The 22,063-nt window shown below is 42.8% G+C and overlaps 1 protein-coding gene across 1 annotated transcript in view; it reads right to left on the bottom strand.

Annotated features, from left to right (window-relative positions):
• LOC129820038 (rho guanine nucleotide exchange factor 12-like) overlaps positions 1 to 22,063 on the bottom strand; it is a 124,704-nt gene that overhangs the window by 69,090 nt on the left and 33,551 nt on the right. The window contains exons 2-6 of the mRNA XM_055876855.1: positions 11,137 to 11,157; positions 9,478 to 9,572; positions 3,212 to 3,310; positions 2,620 to 2,669; positions 68 to 125 (exon numbers count right to left, since the gene is read on the bottom strand). Coding sequence (XP_055732830.1) covers positions 68 to 125; positions 2,620 to 2,669; positions 3,212 to 3,310; positions 9,478 to 9,572; positions 11,137 to 11,157 — 323 coding nt within the window. The remainder of the gene's footprint in view (positions 1 to 67; positions 126 to 2,619; positions 2,670 to 3,211; positions 3,311 to 9,477; positions 9,573 to 11,136; positions 11,158 to 22,063) is intronic.

The following is a 22,063-nucleotide window of genomic DNA, read 5'->3' as shown; positions in this document are numbered from 1 at the left end:
CTCTTGAAGAGCCTGTGATTTTTCATGTCTATGAACAATTAGATATAAAACTGCATCTTTGACTTACATTTGATTAACTTTACGACTTCGACATGGTTTGAATGTGTTACTAAGCTCCCGTTAACCTGCAACAAAAACAGAACATCTACTATATGTCACAACATCAATCAAATGAAATACAACACTTTCTATGGGAGGACTATGCATTCTGTCCCAGATTAGAAGCCCCATATTAGTTAATGGGTACATTCAACAGGAGCAGGCGTACATAACTCTTTCCATGCAAAGAAATACCTTCTTTCTTTCTAAATGTTCATTCATTTTAAATTGACATTTTAGTCATTTAGCAGACACTCTTATCCAGAGCGACTTATAGGAGCAATTAGGCTTAAGTGATTTGCTCAAGATAACATCAACAGATTTTCCCCTAGTTGGCTCAGAGATTCGAACGGAAAAGTGAACGGAAAGGCTCTGGAGCTTCTCTACTGGGATTCTCTGCCTCTAACCCTATTACAGGGGCTGAGTCACTGGCTTACTGGTGCTCTTTCATGCCGTCCCTAGGAGGGGTGCGTCACTTGAGTGGGTTGAGTCACTGACGTGATCTTCCTGTCTGGGTTGGCGCCCCCCCCCTTGGGTTGTGCCGTGGCGGAGATCTTTGTGGGCTATACTCGGCCTTGTCTCAGGATGGTAAGTTGTTGGTTGAAGATATCCCTCTAGTGGTGTGGGGACTGTGCTTTGGCAAAGTGGGTGGGGTTATATCCTTCCTGTTTGGCCCTGTCCGGGGTTATCATCGGATGGGGCCACAGTGTCTCCTGACCCCTCCTGTCTCAGCCTCCAGTATTATGCTGCAGTAGTTTGTGTCGGGGGGCTAGGGTCAGTTTGTTATATCTGGAGTACTTCTCCTGTCTTATCCGGTGTCCTGTGTGAATTTAAGTATGCTCTCTCTAATTCTCTCTTTCTCTCTCTCTCTCTCGGAGGTACTGAGCCCTAGTACCATGCCTCAGGACTACCTGGCATGATGACTCCTTGCTGTCCCCAGTCCACCTGGCCGTGCTGCTGCTCCAGTTTCAACTGTTCTGCCTGCGGCTATGGAACCCTGACCTGTTCACCGGACGTGCTACCTGTCCCAGACCTGCTGTTTTCAACTCTCTAGAGACCGCAGGAGCGGTAGAGATACTCTTAATAATCGGCTATGAAAAGCCAACTGACATTTACTCCTGAGGTGCTGACTTGCTGCACCCTCGACAACTACTGTGATTATTATTATTTGACCATGCTGGTAATTTATGAACATTTGAACATCTTGGCCATGTTCTGTTATAATCTCCACCTGGCACAGCCAGAAGAGGACTGGCCACCCCTCATAGCCTGGTTCCTGTCTAGGTTTTGGCCTTTCTATGGAGTTTTTCCTAGCCACCGTGCTTCTACACCTGCATTGCTTGCTGTTTGGGGTTTTAGGCTGGATTTCTGTACAGCACTTTGAGATATCAGCTGATGTAAGAAGGGCTATATAAATAAATTTGATTTCATTTGATTTGATTCGAACCAGCTACCTTTCGGTAAACTGGCCCAACCTGCAGCACTACCTGCTCATTCAAGCGTAAACATCCATGCATGACTAAGTGAAGATTTTACTTAAAGGAAAGCTGTACCTATAGACTTCCATTCATAGCAGAAACGCTAATTAACAATGTCTCGCAAAACTACCTTCAACTTCATTAAACTGAACACAGAGACATAAAAATAGTATCAATGAGTTAATCTGACTCTGGGTAAGTAGAAAAATGGCTTGATTGCCAAAGTCTCACACTAACCCATTAGGAGAAAGTTGGGATTCCCCCTCACAGACTAACAATTAATTTTCTGCACTGACACTACGCACAGCATGAAGGCATCCTGCCCTTTCCAATGACATTGGAATACATTGCCATGTTATGGTGTAGCTCCTCATCAACTCAGCAGGGGGCAGAGTGGGAAAGTATGCAGGGGGCCTAATCCATGACCCACAACCTACCTTTGTACCCTGCAGGGTTCTCTTGTCTGAGGCGGAATGAAGTTGCCACAACACACTGATCTTGGGTCAGTTTAGCATTTTCCTTTCTAATGGTTAAGTTTAGGGGACACTGATCCTAGATCTGTACCTAGGGGAAACTTCACCCTGATCGGTCTCTCTCTAAGAGACAGTGGCAGAATGAAGTTCCCCCTTCACACTGATCTAAGTTTGGTTAAGCATTTTGGTTGAAATGCATAAGGTAAGATTTTGGAAAGATAACCCTTAGATCTAGGATCAGTTTATCTCGGACAATAATAAAATTATCGTGATGGATGCTTAATTAAGTTCTGGGGGGAAACATGTTAGAAAATGTACTAACTAATGACACTAGCGAAGTCTCCACCCCTCTAAACAAAAACTCTCAGCAAGTTTCGGGCAGGTCTATGGGCCAAATAGAACCTGCGAAATTGTGATTTGTCCAAAATGATCAGACACGAGTAGTGTACCGGAACATTTGACAGATGCTACTACATGCACTACATTACATGCATCTGTCAATGAAAGATTAGGCCCAGGGTAATGTCTAGAAAGAGTGTTATGGGCCCCAGAGAGGGAATGAGCCTCACCTTGATGATCCTATCACCCGTCTGGACGCCTGCTCGCATGGCAGAGCCATCTGCAGAAGAAGACAGTACAGGACACGTAATGGGAATGAGAATTGTAAAAGGTTAGCGATATTACTGTAATGACACATTCAGAGATAAATCCAATACATTGTATTGTTGCCTTGGATATCAAGACTATATGATGTAGAATATATATTAATATTCTGCTCCCAATCAAACATGTTGATCTAACGTCAAAGGTTTACACCCCCAAGATATGCACTTACATTTCCTTAAAACATTATATATATTATACATTTTTATATGGGTGGCCCTAGTGGGAATCGAACCAGCTACCCTAGGGTTGCAAGCACCATGCTTTACCAATTAAAGGAATACTTCGGGATTATTGGCAATGAGGGCCGTTATCTACTTCCCCAGAGTCAGATGAACTTGTGGATACCATTTATGTCTCTGTGTCCAGAATGAAGGAAGTTAGAGGTAGTTTCTCGAGGGCCAATGCTAACTAGCGTTAGCGCAATAGGTATCATCATCATTTCCTTGACTACAGCACAGGAAGGTGTAGATTAGAATAGGATGGAAAAGGCCTTACCCTCTTTGACCAGCTGCACAAATACAGGGTTGTCTCCGCTCACCGTCAGCCCAAAACCGTTCTCATCTTTCTGAATGATCACACAACGCTGGACAAGCCCTACACAGACAGACAGACAGACAGAAGAGAAAGATATGGTGGGTTACACACCATCACAACACAACTCACGGGTTGGCACAGTGAAAGGAAACAAGGCTGGCGATGTGGGACACGGTGCGTGTGACGGGACATAATACGCACTGTGTGTCTGCTTGGTGGCGGAGGTACTCTTTCAATAGCTCAGCTCTGTATTTATTGCTAGTAGTTTTTATAAAATGTTGACGAGGCCTGACAAATTGCTTTTGAAGCTTCTATTGAGTGGCAGCAATGAATGATTGATACCCGTTTTCAAATACTTAATACGCCCCAGTTATTATAGCACTTCACTCTCTTCTTCAAAAGCCTTTAACACATGGATGCATTTTGAAAAGTGCTTATTGTTGTTAAAGGGATAGTTCAGCTAAATTGCATATTAGATATTTTTCCCTGAACTTGAAAGCAGTCTATGCACAAGGACAGAATAACACAAATGTGTGGATTGCAGTCACTCATTGTCCATAGACTGCTTTAAGGTAAGGAAACAAATATCTAATCAAATTTGCTGAACTATCCCTTTATTATCAGTAGGATCCCAAGATAGGCTGTTATGAATAATGGCATAACACATGATCCTCTAAGAACCCAGTTTGACACTCATATAAGGACACATTGTTTGGGGAACATTGATATAAGTGACAACAACACCCCCTGTCATGTTTGCTTGAACACAGATTTGGAGTTGTTTGAGTTGCATTTTATCTCCGCAGCCAAGACGAGGACGTTAAAAAATGTGGTGGGTGACCACTAAGCCCCCCCCCCCCCTTTGAACCAGAAAAACCCCTGCTATAATAGCATTTTCTAGCCAAGAACCAAAGTAAATTCACATTTCAAATTCACAAGTCCCCCAGTTAGCATGAATTAAATGTCATGCCCAAATCACAAAGTTATTGGGCTACACAATCCCTTTCAGATATGAGCTGGACATGAAATTGAAAGCATGCCAACTGGGCGACATTGGTTTTTGGTTACAAAATGCTAACATTAACGGTTGGTGGCAGTAGCTAGCTTAATGACAGCAAAGCATGTAAATAAATAGGTAATTTGGCTGAACTGCCCCTTTAACATTTTAGAGTGAAATGTATTTTCAGGCCTAAATAGGAGTCTTCATACATTGACTTAAACAGGTGCATTTTTACCCCCTCAAACCCTCCTGGTAGCGTTCCTTCATCAACCCAAACATCTTCCTTCACGCTACTCTGGCCAGGTAACACTAAAACATCCAGACAATGTTTGTCAAACACTGTGGGAAAGTTCACTGCCAGGGCAATAAAAAGGCAAGGCTGAGTGTAATCAAAATAAAATAAACTGAGAACAAGGGAGGTGTAGGACTCGTGTTAGGGCGTGAGTGAATGACAGGGGGACACATGGCAGAAGGACTGGGAACTTCAGCACACAAAACAGTCACCACACACTAACGGGGTATATCTCAATAGGGGAGCAAAATGTCCACTTTTACTTGCCTCCCTTAGTTTGCACTGAATTTAACAGATTGGATAAGTGATAGGTGAAATGTGAAAAAAAGCCTAGTCCTGGTGAATCTGGCTTTCACCTGTCCACTGGCCAGTTACCGCATGTCAGATGAAGGAAATGACAGGAAAGGGAAAGGAGGTCATTTAAAAGACTATTGAAACACAGCCGTTTAGACCATCTTACCACAGGACTCGGAGGGGATTCCCTCGGCTACTACACAGCCAGTCTGCTGCACAGGCACGTCTAGTACAACACGACAGACAGTACACATGGTAAAGTAAACACAACCAGGACACACAGAGGGGAAAAAAACTCCAAAAGCCAAGAAAATCAAAAAGGAAGCATTGGGAGGGAGGCGAAAATAAACAATGACAGAAAAAAAGACACTTCCCCAGTGTGACTATGCACCTTACAGTCTGAATTTTATTGCAAATAGTACTTGTTTTTGATAACGCACCCTTGAAAACAAACAAAACTGAAATGGTAACTGAGGGTATGAATGTTAAAAAAGATTGCAATATTCAAAAGAATAATGATTCTGAGGAAGGCCTAAAATGGCGCTCATACAAAGAAAACGAAGGCATAATGATAAATGTTTCTCAACCTTTTTTGTATCCGGTTTTCCCTCCTTGCGGGACAGCTTACATTAAAACTAGCTCTGTATAACTGACCAGATTAGAGTCTCAGGGACCGTTCAGCACCATACCATGGACCGGAGGTTGAGAAACACTGATATATACTATATATTGTTAGGCTTAAATGGCATGCTTCTATTATTCCCTAGACCTACAAGTAACATTCACAATACACTAACAACCTTCTGTGGTACCAGACCATTCAGAATATCCTATGAGGGTATTTTTACATCAACGGCGAATTAAAGCGTAATTACAATTCAGACCTGGAACCTTAGTGTCGTGGACACCATACCACTTCTCTGTTTAGTCCAATTTCTCAGTGAGAAGAACAGTGTTCAAAGTGACAACGCCCAGTACTGAGGATACATTTACACTACAAACAGCTTTGACTGGGAAACATGCTGTCACCAGGGCATTGAATAGTCACTCCAAGAAAGTCTTTCACATAGTCTAGCAAGAGAGGGAGTTTGGTGCTGCGTTTGTCTGTAGAGCAGACTACCTCATCACATGACTAGGGCTCAAAGTGCACTTTCAACCTCAAACTTCAGCAGCCGTGACTGTGGGCGTCTTTCATCCTCAGACTCCAGCAGCAGTGCCGTGTGTACGAGTGTGCATGTATTACTGTGACTGTGTTTGCGTGCGTGCGTCTATGTGTGTGTGAGAGAATGTGTGTGTTTCATTTGGCTGCTGCTGGCATTTCCCCCAGCCTAACAGAAGATAAGCATCAGCCTGGTGCTGCGTGTTTATCTGTCTGTCAGCTGGGGAGCCACGGCGCGCCCAATTCACCCCCCCACCCCAGACCAAACATTAGCTCCTAGTCTCCAGAGTGGAGCTTTAATACCAGGGTCATATTCATTAACAGTCTCGGACCCTAGGCAACCCGAACCCAAGCCAAATGGTAAATTGTGGGAGGCAATAAGAATCTCATTTTTGTAGCGAAACATTTTCAGTTGAAAAACAGTTTGCTACAGAAAACATAAATGTACCTTTCTGATTGGACAAGGTAGTCCAACCCCGCTTTGGTTTGTTTTCTTCAGTTTGGTGTCTAGTGAATAGACACTGGTATTACACTGGCGCTACAGCAGCCACCTAGTCGACAGCATGTCACCGCAGCACTTTCTCATGTTGAGACACTGCATAATTACCATTCCATTATCTAATGTGAGATAGTGAGAGAATTGACGTGCTACCTACCGCAGGATCAATGACGAGTTTACAGACCGAAAGGGGACGATAACAGATTACTGGCTTCAGCATGCATTGATGTCAATGGGAGACTAAAGGCCTTTCAAGATGATTAGATACAGGGACTCCGATAATATACAGGAACGATCCATTTTAGTCTGAAACGATTCGGTGCGATTCGGTTTGATTAGAGGAACGAATCAATGCGATTCGGTTTGACGCGATACAATTCAATGCACTAACATTTGTTGCATAAACACATTCATTTTCCATTCTGCTGCTGATGGAGCTCATGACCTGGGCCTCTCTGACCTGGATCTGTCTGAGCTGACGTGTGTGTTTGTGTGTGTAAATTATATACACCTTCCTTATATTGAGTTGCACACCCATTTGTCCTCAGAACAGCCTCAATTCATCGGGGCATGGACTCAACAAGGTGTCGAAAGTGTTCCACAGGGATGCTGGCCCGTGCTGACTCCAATGCTTCCCACAGTTGTGTAAAGTAGGCTGGATCTCCTTTGGGTGGAGGACCATTCCTGATACACACGGGAAAATGTTGAAAAACCCAGCAGTTCTTGACACGCCTGGCACCTACTACCATACTCCGTTCAAAGACACACAAATATTGTCTTGCCCATTAACCCTCTGAATGGCTTTCCTCCCCTTAATCTACACTGATTGAAGTGGATTTAACAGGTGACATCAATAAGGGATCATAGCTTTCACCTGGTTTGTATATGTCATCAAAAGAGCAGGTGTTCCTAATGTTGTGTGCACTCAGTGTATATGTCTATGTTGTATTTAGGCACCTGAGCTGAGAAAAAAGGTAAAGTGGGCATCTACCACTCCACTATCATGGAGGGGGCATTGTTTGCTTTTGTCCCTCCCCCTACAGCTTTCGAGGAACGGGACACGGACACTTGCAAGAAAGCCCTCTACGACATCCGACGAGCCATCAAACATGGAAAAGGTCAATATCGGACTAAGATAGAATTCTACTAAACCGGCTCCGAAGCTTGTCGGATGTGGCAGGGTTTTCAGACTATTATGGACTACAAAGGGAAACCCAGCCATGAGTTGCACATTGACGCAAACCTCCCAGACGAGCTGAATGCCTTCTATGCTCGCTTCGAGGCAAACAACTGTGTGATCGCTCTCTCCGTGGCTGATGTGATTCTCAGAGCATGCACACACCCTCTGGCAAGTGTCTACACCACAGGTGTCAAACTCATTCCACGGGGGGCCGAGTGTCTGCGGGTTTTCGCTCCTCCCTTGTACTTGATTGATGAATTAACATCACTAATTAGTTAGGAACTCCCCACACCTGGTTGTCTAGGGCTTTATTGAAAGGAAAAAACAAAAACCTGCAGACACTAGGCCCTCCGTGGAATGAGTTTGACACCCCTGGTCTACACAGACATTTTCAACATCTCCTTGTCCCAGTCTGTAATCTCCCAACATGTTTCAAGCAGACCACATGTTCCAAGAACCTGCCTAAATGACTATTGTCCCGTAGCACTCACATCTGCAACCATGAAATGCTTTGAAAGGCTGGTCATGGCACACATCAACACCATCATCCCCGACATCATGGACCCAATCCAATTTGCATACCGCACCAACAGATCCACAGACAACGCAATCTTTATTGCACTACACAATGCTGTCTCCCACCTGGACAAGAGGAATATCTATGTGAGAATGCTGTTCATTGACTACAGCTCAGCGTTTAACACCATAGTCCCCTCCAAGCTCATCACCAAGCTCGGGACACTGGGACTGAACACCTCCCTCTGCAACTGGATCCTGGACTTTCTGACGGCCGGCCCCAGGTGGTGACGGTTGGTAACAACACATCTGCCACACTGATCATCAACACAGGGGCCCTTCAGGGGTGTGTGCTTAGTCTACTTCTGTACTCCCTGTTCACCCACGACCGTGTGGACACGCAGCACCATCAAGTTTTCTGATGTCACTACGGTGGTAGGTCTGATCACCGACAATGAGAGACCTGGCAGTGTGGTGCCAGGACAACAACCTCTCCCTCAACTTTAGCAAGACAAAGGAGTTGTTCGTGGACTACAGGAAGCGGAGGGGCGAGCAGGCGCCCATCCACATCGACAGGGCTGTAGTGGAGAAGGTCAAGAGGTCAAGTTAAAAGGTAAAGTAAAAAAAAAAAAACATGTTTTATATTATTATTGTATTTATTTTCTGTACTTTTTACCCCTTTTTCTCACCAAGTTCGTGATATCCAATTGGTAGTTACAGTAATGTCTCATCGCTGCAACTCCCATACGGACTAGGAAAAGGCGAAGGTCAAGAGCCATGCATCCTCCGAAACACAACTCTGCCAAGCCGCACTGCTTATTGACACACTGTTCGCTTAACCCGGAAGCCAGCTGCACCGATGTGTCAGAGGAAACACTGTCCAACTGGTGACCGTTTCAGCGTGCATGCACCCGGCCCACCATACCCGGACGACACTGGGCCAAATTGTGCGCCGCCTCATGGGTCTCCCGGTCGCGGCCGGCTGCGACACAGCCCGGGATCAAACTGGGATCAGTAGTGACGCATTTGGGACTGCGGTGCAGTGCCTTAGACCACAGCCCCACTCGGGAGGCCCAGATCCTCAAAGTTACATGCATACAGCTGCACCATTGAGAGCATCTTGACTGGCTGCATCACCACTTGGTATGGGTTCTGCACCGTCCTCGATTGCAAGGCACTACAGAGGGTGTTGCAGACGGCCCAGTATATATCACTGGGGCTGAGGTCCCTGCCATCCAGAAACTCCATGCAGTGTCAGAGGAAGGCCCAGAATATTGGCACACTTACCTGTAGGGTCAAACTCATGCAGAGGTGGGACTGTGTTTTTGTCACTTTTGGGTTTCTTGTCTGGGGGGTGGTCCTTGCTGAGAATGCTAAGGGTCCTGGGTACACAAAAACACGGATGGCATGGTGAGTAACACACACACACACACACACACACACACAGACAGACAGACAGACAGACAGACACATATACAAACACAGGAAGAACAGACTCGACACATCGGTCTAGACACATGAGACCTATCATCCAGAAAGTGAGGTCAGTACAGGTGCTTTAAAGCTGGGACCGAGAGATTGAAAAACAGCTTCTATCTCAAGACCATCAGACAGTTAAATAGCCATCACTAGCCGGCCTCCACCCAGTACCCTGCCCTGAACTTAGTCACTGTCACTAGCCAGCTACCACCCGGTTACTCATCCCTGCACCTTAGAGACTGCTGCTCTATGTACATAGACATGGAACACTGGTCACTTTAAGATGGGACACTGGTCACTAATAATGTTTACGTACTGTTTTACCCATTTCATATGTATATACTGTATTCTAGTACATACACTATTCTATCCATGTATTCTTCACATACTGTATACTATATATTCTGTCCATAATGGCAGTACAGTACACATCACACATGTTCAAAGGTTTGGGGTCACCCAGAAATGTCTTTGTTTTTGAAAGAAAAGCACATTTTTTGTCCATTAAAATAACATATAATTGATCAGAAATACAGTGTAGACATGGTTGTAAATGAATATTGTAGCTGGAAACGGCTGATTGTAATGAAATATCTACAGAGACCCATTATCAGCAACTATCACTCCTGTATTCCAAAGGCACGTTGTGTTAGCTAATCCAAGTTTATCATTTTAAAAGGCTGTTTCATCATTAGAAAACCTTTTGCAATTATGTTAGCACAGCTGAAAACAGTTGTTCTGATTAAAGAAGCAATAAAACTGGCCTTCTTTAGACTAGTTGAGTATCTGGAGCATCCACATTTGTGGGTTCGATTACAGGCTCAAAATGGCCAGAAACATTAGTAATTTCTTCTGAAACTTGTCAGTCTATTCTTGTTCTGAGAAATGAAGGCTATTCTATGCGATAAATTGCTAAGGAGCTGAAGATCTCGTACAACTCTGTGTACTACTCCCTTCACAGAACAGTGCAAACTGGCTCTAACCAGAATATAAAGAGTAGTGGGAGGCCCTGGTGCACAACTGAGCAAGAGGACAAGTACATTAGAGTGTCTAGTTTGAAAAACAGATGCCTCACAAGTCCTCAACTGGCAGTTTCATTAAATAGTACCCGCATCTGATGTTTCCAGCTACAGCTATTTATTTATTTATACTCCGGACTCCGATATTGCTCGCCCTAATATTTCTAAATTCCATTCTAAACACATTAAGTGTAATCTTAACATGCTGAACAGAGTGTAAGGCGGTATGGGGTCCTAAAGCCTAATCACATCGGGATTAATCCACTCAAATACAGGGCTGCATCTAATAAGGTTCCATTGCGGACACATACCAGGTGTCCCAACTCTTGGGGGCATATGGTTTATTTTGTGGTAAGACGTTCTAGTTATACAGAGATATTCATCTGGATGTCACGATTGCAGTCCTTAGTGATGGACAATGTGGAGAAATATTAATGAAACAACTTACCTGGTTGCGTTTTTGGGAACCCTGCGAAAACAAAGTTGAGAAAGGATTAGAAACTATTGTACTACTCTTTGTCATTGGTGAAGTCCTGTTCTAATTCTATATTGTGATGCCTATTCAGATTTTTTTTTCTAGACAGGATATTTTTCGCCAACTGTATGAAGACTCCTTGGGCCTGTAGAATTTTAACACTTCTGTGAGGTACAGAAGTGTTAAGTCAAGCAACAACTGATTAAGCCCGTACCTGGACTAAAACATGTTCAATAGAGAATTTATTAAAATCGTTTTTTAGTCCAGGAAAAGGCTCAATCCGGGTTTGAGAAACCGACCCAACGTTCACCCCGACATTCTTAATTCGCTACCACATGTGACTATATTCTAGAACTTTTTATTGCCATTGCATGCTACGTCAAGAATGTTACACAATAAACATACACTACCGGTCACGTTTTAGAACACCTAGTCATTCAAGGGTTTTTCTTTATTTAAGCCAAGAGAAACAACATTCCATCATTACTTTAAGGCATGAAGGTCAGTCAATAAGGAACGTTTCAAGAACTTTTAAAGTTTCTTCAAGTATAGTCACAAAAACCATCAAGCGCTATGATGAAACTGTCTCTCATGAGGACCGCCACAGGAAAGGAAGACACCAAGTTACCTCTGCTACAGAGGATAAGTTCATTGTAGTTACCAGCCTCAGAAATTGCAGTACAAATAAATGCTTCACAGAGTTCAAGTAAAAAACACATCAACATCAACTGTTCGGAGGAGACTGTGTGAATCAGGCCTTCATTGTCGAATTGCTGCAAAGAAACCACTACTAAAGGACACCAATAAGAAGAGACTTGCTTGGGTCAAGAAACACGAGCAATGGACATTAGAAGGTGGAAATCTGTCCTTTGGTCTGATGAGTCCAAATTTGAGATTTATGGTTTCAACCGCCGTGTCTTTGTGAGACGCGGTGTTGGTGAACAGATGATCTCCGCATGTGTATATCCCACCGTAAAGCATGGAGGAGGTGTTATGGTGTGGGGGTGCTTTTCTGGTGACACGGTCTGTGATTTATTTAGAATTCAAGGCACACTTAACCATCATGGCTACCACAGCATTCGGCAGCGATACGCCATCGCATTTGGTTTGGACTTAGTGGGACTATCATTTGTTTTTCAAAAGGACAATGTCCCAACACACCTCCAGGCTGTGTAAGAGGTATTTGACCAAGGAGAGTGATGGAGTGCTGCATCAGATGACCTGGCCTCCACAATCCCCCAACCAAATTGAGATGGTTTGGGATGAGTCGGACCGCAGAGTGAAGGAAAAGCAGCCAACAAGTGCTCAGAATATGTGGGAACTCCTTTAAGACTGTTGAAAAAACATTCCAGGTGAAGCTGGTTGAGAAAATGCCAACAGTGTGCAAAGCTGTCATCAAGGCAATGGATGGCTATTTGAAGAATCTCAAATATGAAATATATTTGATTTGTTTAACACCTTTTTGGTTACTACATGATTCCATGTGTGTTATTTCATAGTTTTGATGTCTTCACTATTATTCAACAATGTAGAAAATAGCAAAAATAAAGAAAAACCCTTGAATGGGTGTTCTAAAACTTTTTACCGGTAGTGTACATTTTCAGAAACGATACATATATACAGTATACAGTATATACAGTAAATGTACAGTTCCGGGGTAACCAGGGCCTGTATTCATAGAGCATCTTAGAGTAGAAGTGCTGATCCAGTATTAGGTCCCCCCTGTACAGCCTAGATCAGCCCTCCTACTCTGATGCACTTTATGAATACAAGCCCTTGTCATCTGCATGTTTCTGTATACTTAGGTTTGTGTTTCTGGTAGTGGTGTAGTGACATCCTCAGTGAGATACAGCCAGCTTCTAACCCCCCCACCTCTAAACCGACTTTGCCAAGTTGCCGCTGGTACTGCCCATAAGATACTGCTAACCAGTAGAGTGCACTATCATAGGAACATCTGTCATCCTCTGCTTACACAACACATGATCACAACCACCACCATAACCCGGGGGGGACCATAAATGACTCAAGACCAGACCTACTAATTCATTTCATAATCAAAAGGGCAGTGGTGTGACGATGCCAACATAAGCTCCATGTCCTCAGGCACCTTCTGGCTCCCAGTTGTTCCACTAGTTGGCATATCAAACACGTAGATCCTTACCCTACCCTGATCCCTAAGTCTGAAAGATAGGAGGAGGATGGGAGGCATCTTCATATAAATAGCACAGGCCCCTCTCTCTCTCTCTCTCTCTCTCTCTCTCTCTCTCTACTCCTCCACATCCTTCCGCGAGTGGTTTTTGTTTTTGCTGCTGTTCCTTCTCTCAGACAATGGGGCCTGAACTTTGAACAATGGCGTTCACATCAAAGCCAACTTACTACACTGCAGCATTGTAAGACAGATTCCCGGAAACAGGGGGGGCTTCTGGCAGGGCTCCCATTTCCTGTCCTGAATGTGGGCGGGTGGGGGATGAGAGGGGAGGAGAAGAGGGGGATAAAGGGGAGTGGGTCTTTTAAAAGAAGGCAAGAGGGGTAGGATTTGGAAAGTCCTGTGCTAGTACCCAGAATGCAGAGCTCGTACTTGAAAGTCTCTTTTGACAGAAAAACATCACTCAGTCTAACCATGGACGAGATCCATAATATATGACATTTACCGAATACACTGTGATACAACACTCCACTGCTACTGCCTTGAATTTGAGAACACCTCTTTATATTTTAAAAGTTACTTCATTCGACCAAATAGTGCCGTTTATAAAAGGAAATTAACATCATTCCATAAAAAAGATGACATCAAGCCAGTCATATTGAAACCCTGCCAATTAGAGAGACATGGATGAACAGGATGAGTTATTAAACTGGTTCTCCTCTGATGTGCCCTGAGGAGATTAGGATGGGATAGGAGATAGACTGTATGGGTGAGGAAAGACATCATGCTCACTGGGTGGTGGCTAAGCAGCGAGCTGAGAAGGGGATTAAGCTGATATTTAGACCCTTAAATGCAGCCTCATTCAAAATGGAGAAAGAGAGGCCTAATTGATACGTTGAAAGGCTGAGGGGAACAATGAACTTGTTATCGTGTTCAAGCTAACAAGGCTTATCAATGGAAAACACAAAGATCCAAGTGCAGGGAAATCAATTGCTAGCCTTTAACGATTATCCGTTAGCTTTAGCAGAAGGTTAGGTCCCACTGCAAGTAGCGTTTCATTTATTTAGTCTTGTTATAAAATCAATTCCTTTAAGGGTAGGAACCATGAGTTATTACTTACCTAAGTAACAACACAGTGTGGTCAAAGACTAAATAACTTAGTGAGAAAGGGAAAGGGCATACTGTACCTAGTCAGTTGCACAACTGAATGCATTCAATTGAAAAATGTCTACCGCATTTAACCCAACCCCTCAATCACAGAGATGCGTGGGACTGCCTTAATCAATGTCCACGTCATCAGCGCCCGGGGGGTAGATGTTGTGGGGGTAAACTGCAAAACTACCAGTACAGCGTCAGTGTCAGCATTGATGGAGACAAACCGGGTAAATTCAATATGGATTTACCTCACTATATCACTATTGGATTAGCTGACGTTCCCTTGGCCGGTGAAACGGCCTCTCCCTCTGAAGGCCTCGCCTTGACTCTTCTTTGACTTTGGTAGCTAACTCGGCCATCATTCTGTAAGTCTCCGCTCCCTCTACTTTATATCTGTTGTTCTAGACTAGTTTATATTGTTTTGTTCTAGATTAGTTGTTCTCTGGCTTAATACTTAGCTATGTCGACCATGGTGGTTTACATTATAGGGAATAGGCTGGCTTACCGCGTCCTCCAAATTACATCACAACCCGCAAATGTTTTTTCCGCCATGACTTTGTCATTTTTCGGAATTCTGATCAGTTTAATGAAAAACCTTGAAAAATAGGAAAGTGAGAGGTCACTTTGCATTGGGACTTTTGATGCGCATTCTAATACAAATCCATGTTACATGTGGTTACGTTTATGCTACCGAGCCTTTAAATTGAATAATCTTTATCAATATTCCGTTTATGTTCTACTTTAACAATAAAGGCCAAGTTAACACCATCTAGCAAGGGACGACTCAGCAATGGACAAGTATGTAGCGAAATAATTGAATGATCCTTCAATTTATTACAGTAAATACTACACCAAAGCAAAATAAAAATAGGTACATTAGCAAATATATAGCCTTGGCAGTGCAGCAATGCCAGCCTAAAGAACGTCTTAAATGGCAAGCAAAAATCATTACTGATGAGACACTCGAGACACTGCATGTAAACAGTTCTGTGATTGTCACATCCCATTGCCTCTCTCGTGTAATTACTTGTCTATTTTTCCAATGACCAATGTCGTCAAAGACACTTATTACTAAGACATGGAATATTTCAAGTAGGAACTTTATCATAGGAACAACAATGCAAAAAAAGTGTGACAGCTAATGCTATGAATTAATCATCTTGGCTTCACGTCCTCTTTGATGTTACTGACCGACCCCAGTTTTGCACAAGTGAACAAGGTAGAGGGGGAAAAATGAAAACAGCACAAGAGTTCCACAGAGGGTTGCACTCAAGAGTGTCCATTTTGTGCCAGTTCCATATGTAGAGGATTGAACACCATTCCTGTATGCCTCGAACATGACTACCTCACCGGACTGAGATGTGTAAATGCTTCAACTCTTCATTGCAGTGGAGTCGCTAAAACTGTTACAACAACAAACGGAGTGCCGGAAAGTGCTCTCACTCAGTGGTGCCTGCTAAGCTAAATGAAGCTTCTTGGAAAGTGTGAGTGAGGTAACAGGTTTGCCCAGGATACCTGGCACGGGTACACTGTTGTTTTTTAAGATTTCTAAGACAGTCAGGTCTATGGAAGAGGTTCAAAACAACACAAAGAAGAGTGGGACAGTGAGAAAGGGAAGCAGCACTGCAGCAGCAGGACTTGAAAGAGTACGTCTTTGGGATATGACCTGATCCCTTTCGATGTAGACAAGCTACAGGGCCAGAGAGGCTTATGGGTCATTCCACTTCAAAAAGCACAAGAATGAGGACTTCGACACCCACCATCTCAAATTGTTCTGAACTTGTTTCTTTAGTTAGAAACAGATAAGATCAGAATTTCAGCAACATTATTTTGATGAAATATAATTTGATCTGAGAAATTAAGCTAATTTATTGCAACCAAATTGGCCATTTTAATTTATAGGATTCATATAACATTAAATAAATATAGTACCTAACATCAGATTTGGACAAAACTTCATCCTAACAATGAGTAAGACATGAGGAATAAAAAAAAATGTCAATAGCCAATAGTAAATAGCCCCCCAAGCAAACCCCAACGGCCAGTAAACAGTATCAGTTCTCTATGTTTGACAAGTAGTATGAAGCTGCGGCTTGGAGTATTATTTATTCATTCTATGTATTGTATTCTCTGTGAAGTTGATGTTTTTTTCACTGTTCAGAGAAATTAGCCATTGAAGTCTCCTGCATTTTTCCTCCTTTACCCTCCTGTGATGTCATCATCCAGAGTTGGCCCAGTATTCAACAGGACGTTGTCTCATGTTGAATTGTGTATTTTGCTCCCCTGTTTTCGACCTTTTTTACAGGGTTGTAACCCTTTATTTTGTAGTTTGCAAGTAAAGGCAATGAACATTGAAAAGCGTGTGGATAATCCTTGTTAAGTTACCATAGGTAAAATGGTAAATGTCACTAATCACATAACAGAGATATATTCTAATAATTGTATACACATAAATACACAATTGTTTATAATTGTATTATTTTATTAGGTTTGTCAGAACATTTTAGTCACTATCCCATTTCTCCATCTAATTTTTGGGCTTCATATGAGAATTGTATCACAGGGAAAGCCCTCAGAGAGCTGCCACTTGTTGGACTATTCAAGGATAATTGGGTTGAAGCATTAGGTTGCTAAGAAAATGACAAACTGAATTGCTTTCATGGAGGACTGATTTGTGAGCATAACCACACAACTTATTTTCATCATTGGTTCTCACCCCAAAGTTGCAAAGAAAATGTTGTGATACATTTGATAAACACAAGAGCCCAGAAAAATGGGCAAAGGGCCAGTAGAAGGAAAAGGGCATCTAGTGAAACCTGGTAATTTCACTTAACCCCCTAATAGTGCTGAGCGATTAGTGCTTTTTGAAGTGGGTTTGGTTTCAGTTAGGTTTTAGATAATCAGTTTTCGACTTTAGTTTTTAGATTTTAAACAACAAATGTATTATGTGGGTTGAATGCTGTAACACAGAATACAACAGTTCATGGTATTGACTTGGTTGTGCATATTAGATATTTGTTTTTAGTATGACGGTGACTTTGTAAGTTAATTAATACAAACTCAATAAACCATCCTATATTCACATTGAATAACATATTTCCGTTGTTGTGTATATTTAAAAAAAATATTTGATTACTTATTTAATTCCAAATCATCATCTCATCTCTGCTCAGGCAATAGCAGCCAGCCAGCCATCGATCTCTGTGCTCCCCAAAGAGTCATCCTATTCAGGCTTGTAGCCTAGCTGGCTAGCTAGCTGCCTGCTGTCTGACAAAAATCACAATTTCAGTAGTTATTCAAAGTAGATAAGGCATAGTTTTAAGACTGCTGAATAAAAAACGATCAATAAATTAGATGTATTGTCGGGCAGAGATACCTAAGCAACTGCTCTCTATATCCGTTGTTCACGATGCATTCCTTCCCACTCCCTCCCTTCCTTTCCGTGTCTGTCTGTCTGTCTGTCTGTCTGTCTGTCTGTCTGTCTGTGTGTCTGTCTGTGTCTGTCTATGTGTCTGTGTCTGTGTCTGTGTCTGTGTCTGTGTCTGTGTCTGTGTCTGTGTCTGTGTCTGTGTCTGTGTGTGTCTGTCTGTCTGTCTGTCTGTCTGTCTGTCTGTGTGTCTGTGTGAGTCTGTCTTGCCCCACAGGCTTGTCCAAGCATGAAACAATGAAAATTGGCAGCTGTAGGCACAGTATTCTGGTCAATATAGTTAATTAACACATTTTCTGCGCTAACTATGATGAATATTAACCTGTTGAAAACTACACCTTCCTATAACATCCAACAGTTCATGCTTGATTTGTGCGTTGAGCTCCCAGAAATAAATAAATGGAATTAAAATAATCAGTTAGTTATTTAAAAAACAAAAATAAACAGAAATTTCTGCTAATCACTCAGCACTAACCCCTAGATTTGATTGACGCACCCGGACATCGCACAGTGACGTCTTTTTGAATTTCGAATGGCTCCCTGTGTGTTTATGCTAGAGACTTACAGTTTTGTGCAGTGGCTGTAGCTCAATCCCCTCTTTCCTCCGATATAAAACTTGCCTCAATTCCATAACATGGGGCTTGTGAAAGCGGTGTTTTTCTACAAGAAAATCATCATGAAATAGTCTGTAAAACCCAAACCGTTTCAGCTAAACTAATGAGTCACCACCATCAAAAGATCCCATGAACTGTTTTACTCTCTGTTTTACTCTATGGCAGTTTTACGGCAGTCTTCTGATCTCCGTTGTGGATGTCCTAATTTCCAAGGTGTCTTCTCACAAAGCCAACTGTCCAGACTAAACCGTTTGAACTTCAAACCAATATCGAAAGGGCAGGCTCTGACGAACATGAAGGTGTCGGCTGTTTTTGCTCTATGACTCATATAAACAGTGTAACTAAAATACAATGTAAAGCAGTAGAAATATACGTTGGGGATAAAGCATTTAAATACACAGTGTGAAATGGGACGCGACCAGTGGTTCAAAGTCTCTATAGCATGGGACAGCAGCATTGGCTGTGTGTGTGTGTGTGTGTGTGTGTGTGTGTGTGTGTGTGTGTGTGTGTGTGTGTGTGTGTGTGTGTGTGTGTGTGTGTGTGTGTGTGTGTGTGTGTGTGTGTGTGTGTGTGTGTTTGTGAGTATGAGGTGTGTGTGTGATTGCTTGCGTTTGTGTGAGTGAGTGAGTGAGTGAGTGAGTGAGTGAGTGAGTGAGTGAGTGAGTGAGATAGAAAAATCTGGCATATCTGTCTACGTTCAGAGAAAAGCTAACTCTAGGCAAAGAACTGAAGGAGCAAAATATCATAATCAGATTAGTGTGACCGTGACTTATCAACGTCAGCCCGGCTGCTCATATCAGTAAACCCTTCTTTCTACGTAACTCCAGTACCTACTACCTAGACAGGCAGACTTCATCACTATCAATTGCTGCAAAAGCACTCAGGTGGCACTTTGAGCTACTGGAGAAGCACTATATAAATCCAATTTGTTATTGTTATATACACATTTGAATGCATCTTTGTAGCACAGGAAGTCTGCGACTGAAACAAGAGCCAATTCAACTCAAGGCTGTCAATAATATTAATGAATTGCTGTAAAGTCTGTAAAGATTGTATATTGTACATTGCCACATCACGAATAAAGAAACTATAGGGATACGATTGGTAAAAGACTCTACCACGCCATTGGTGGTACTTACTTGTTTATTAACCCCTTAATTTTACATTTGAAGAATCAAATAGGCTTTCAACAACAATGGAAGAGTACTGTGAAGTCATTTCTTGAATGGGGATCATACTCTTATTCAAAACAAAGGTGTTTATATTGTGTTGCATGTACAGTAATGCTAACTGTATCTAGGGAAACTCAAGTCATTGGCCTTGAAAGGCCCTATACTCAGTCTAACTCAACATAGGTCAGAAGAGACCATGCACACACACACACCTATGCCCCTCCTCTCTTCCTCCTCCCCTCTCTCGCCTACCTCATTCTCCAGGGCCTGAAGGGAGGGAGGAGGCTCTACCCTCTTTTTCTGCCCCAATAAGCCTGATCAGAGAGTGTACATCCTGAAACGGCTTGGGGACGTACATTTCTTCACGCTACACTGTCTGTTCATGTTTTATTAGCGTGGCCAGGGACGTGTGGGGATGGGGAGGAGGTGTAGAGAGAGAACGATAAATCCACGAGAAGAACAGCCAGCCAGCTCCCAAGAGAGACCAGCCAGCACCTCCATATCTACCATTAGATCCCTTTAGGCAGGCAGTGAAGGCAAGGCCAAGCCTGGTCTAATTTACACATAGCTAGGCTACAGACTACCACAAGAGGTGTGAGGGTGAAATGCTTGAGGTTAACACATTTCTGTAGTCCTGGGAGGTTGAAACTGTGCTTTTATTAATGAATGAATGTATTATTGGTCTTACTGTTTAAGGCAGGTCATAAGCTTGGGGGAGAACAAACTTTGGAGACCCGGCAATGAATAATGCATTGATCCATTAGAAACACTGACGTCACATGAGAACTGGAACCTCTGTGGGATAAACTAGAGGGGGATGGACATTTACAAGCGTAAAATGTGTTCCCCCATTACAAAGTAAAGCGCTTTGAGCACTTGGAAAAAGCTTCATTATAAAGTAAAATAAATTAAAGTGTGACAATTTAGTGTTTAAAGCGTGAAATAACACATTTAGTTTTTGAAGCACCACATTAATCCAATCATCATTATCCATTATTCTAATACCATTGGTGAGATATGGAAAGTGATCCTAGGCAAAGCTAGGTCTTTGGGTAATGTGACAACATTAAAACTAAATGGTCACGGTTTCCCAGTGAAACGTACAGTGGAATGTACAGTTGGGGGGTAGAAAGTCCATGAAAATAGTTCAAGTGAGTTCAAGAGAAGCTCCAGGCAGAGATAGGCATATTGATGCCATGCAGTTCCGAGGCTCCTGATGGCAGTGAACTCTTCAATGCACTGCAGACCGAACACTCCTCTGGTCAAAGTATATAATCAAGAGAGAGAAAGTGAGAGTAATACAGAGAGAGAGACAGAGCGAGAGAAAGGGGGGAGATAAAAGAGAGAAAGCGGGTGAAAAAAATGAGAATAGGAGAGAGATTAAGACCTATAGAGAGGGAGCAGAGAGAGAGGCCAAGCCCACATGGGGGAAACCTTGTTTTATCAAGAAAGGGGGGAAAGAGGGGACGGAGGGACGAGATGGTGGGAGAGGCTAGAGGGAAATAGAGATAGTGATACAAAGTATACATCCCAAATGGTACCATGTTCCCTATATAGTGCACTACTATTGTCCAGAGCCCTATCAAAAGTAGTGCACTATAAAGGAAATAAGGTGCAATTTGGGATGCAGACAGAGTGAGAAGATCTAGTAGTGACAGAGGGGGTGTTTGTATCATGTCTGATCCAGCTGTGCAGAGATAAATCAACACCACTCTTTCTCCCTCTCTCCATTTGTTAATGTATAGCCATGCGGTAAAGGGAGCTTGTGTATTAAACTACCAATATGGCTCATCAGGCTAAGGGACTATCTGTGCAAGCCAATTCCGTGTATCAATGCATGTAAGTAGCACTTAATAGGTTGGGGGTCTTTATATCCAAATAATCTCAAGTAAGACAATTGAGTTAGACAATACATTTTTTGAGTTGAACATGAAGCGTGAAATTGGTGATATAGGTACCATTGGCTTGCACTGGATTTGTGCCACAAATGCTAAAGAGTTAGCATTTGAAACAAAACCAAAGTATGGGTTGCTCTCGTACCTTGTCCATAGACTGCATACAGGGTAAGGAAACCAACATGTAATTTTGTAATTTAGGTGAACTATCCTTTTAAAATGGCGCCGCAAGAAATGGCAGCAGTTTTACGGGCGCCCAACCAATTGTGCTATTTTTCGCGTTATTTGTAACTTATTTTGTACATAATGTTTCGGCAACCGTATCTTACGGCAAAAAAAGAGCTTCTGGATATCAGGACAGCGATCACTCACCTCAGATTAGACAAAGATTTTTTCTACAACAAGAAAGACGTACAAGACATTCTCCAAACACCCCACAGGGCCGACATCCCCGTTATTTGCAAGAGGAAGCGACGCCGGTACAGAGGAAA

This window comes from Salvelinus fontinalis, chromosome 2, assembly GCF_029448725.1.
Source record: "Salvelinus fontinalis isolate EN_2023a chromosome 2, ASM2944872v1, whole genome shotgun sequence".
Classification (NCBI taxonomy): Eukaryota; Metazoa; Chordata; class Actinopteri; order Salmoniformes; family Salmonidae; genus Salvelinus; species Salvelinus fontinalis.
The sequence above is the reverse complement of the archived record's forward strand: the minus strand, read 5'-3'. Positions and strand labels throughout refer to the sequence as shown.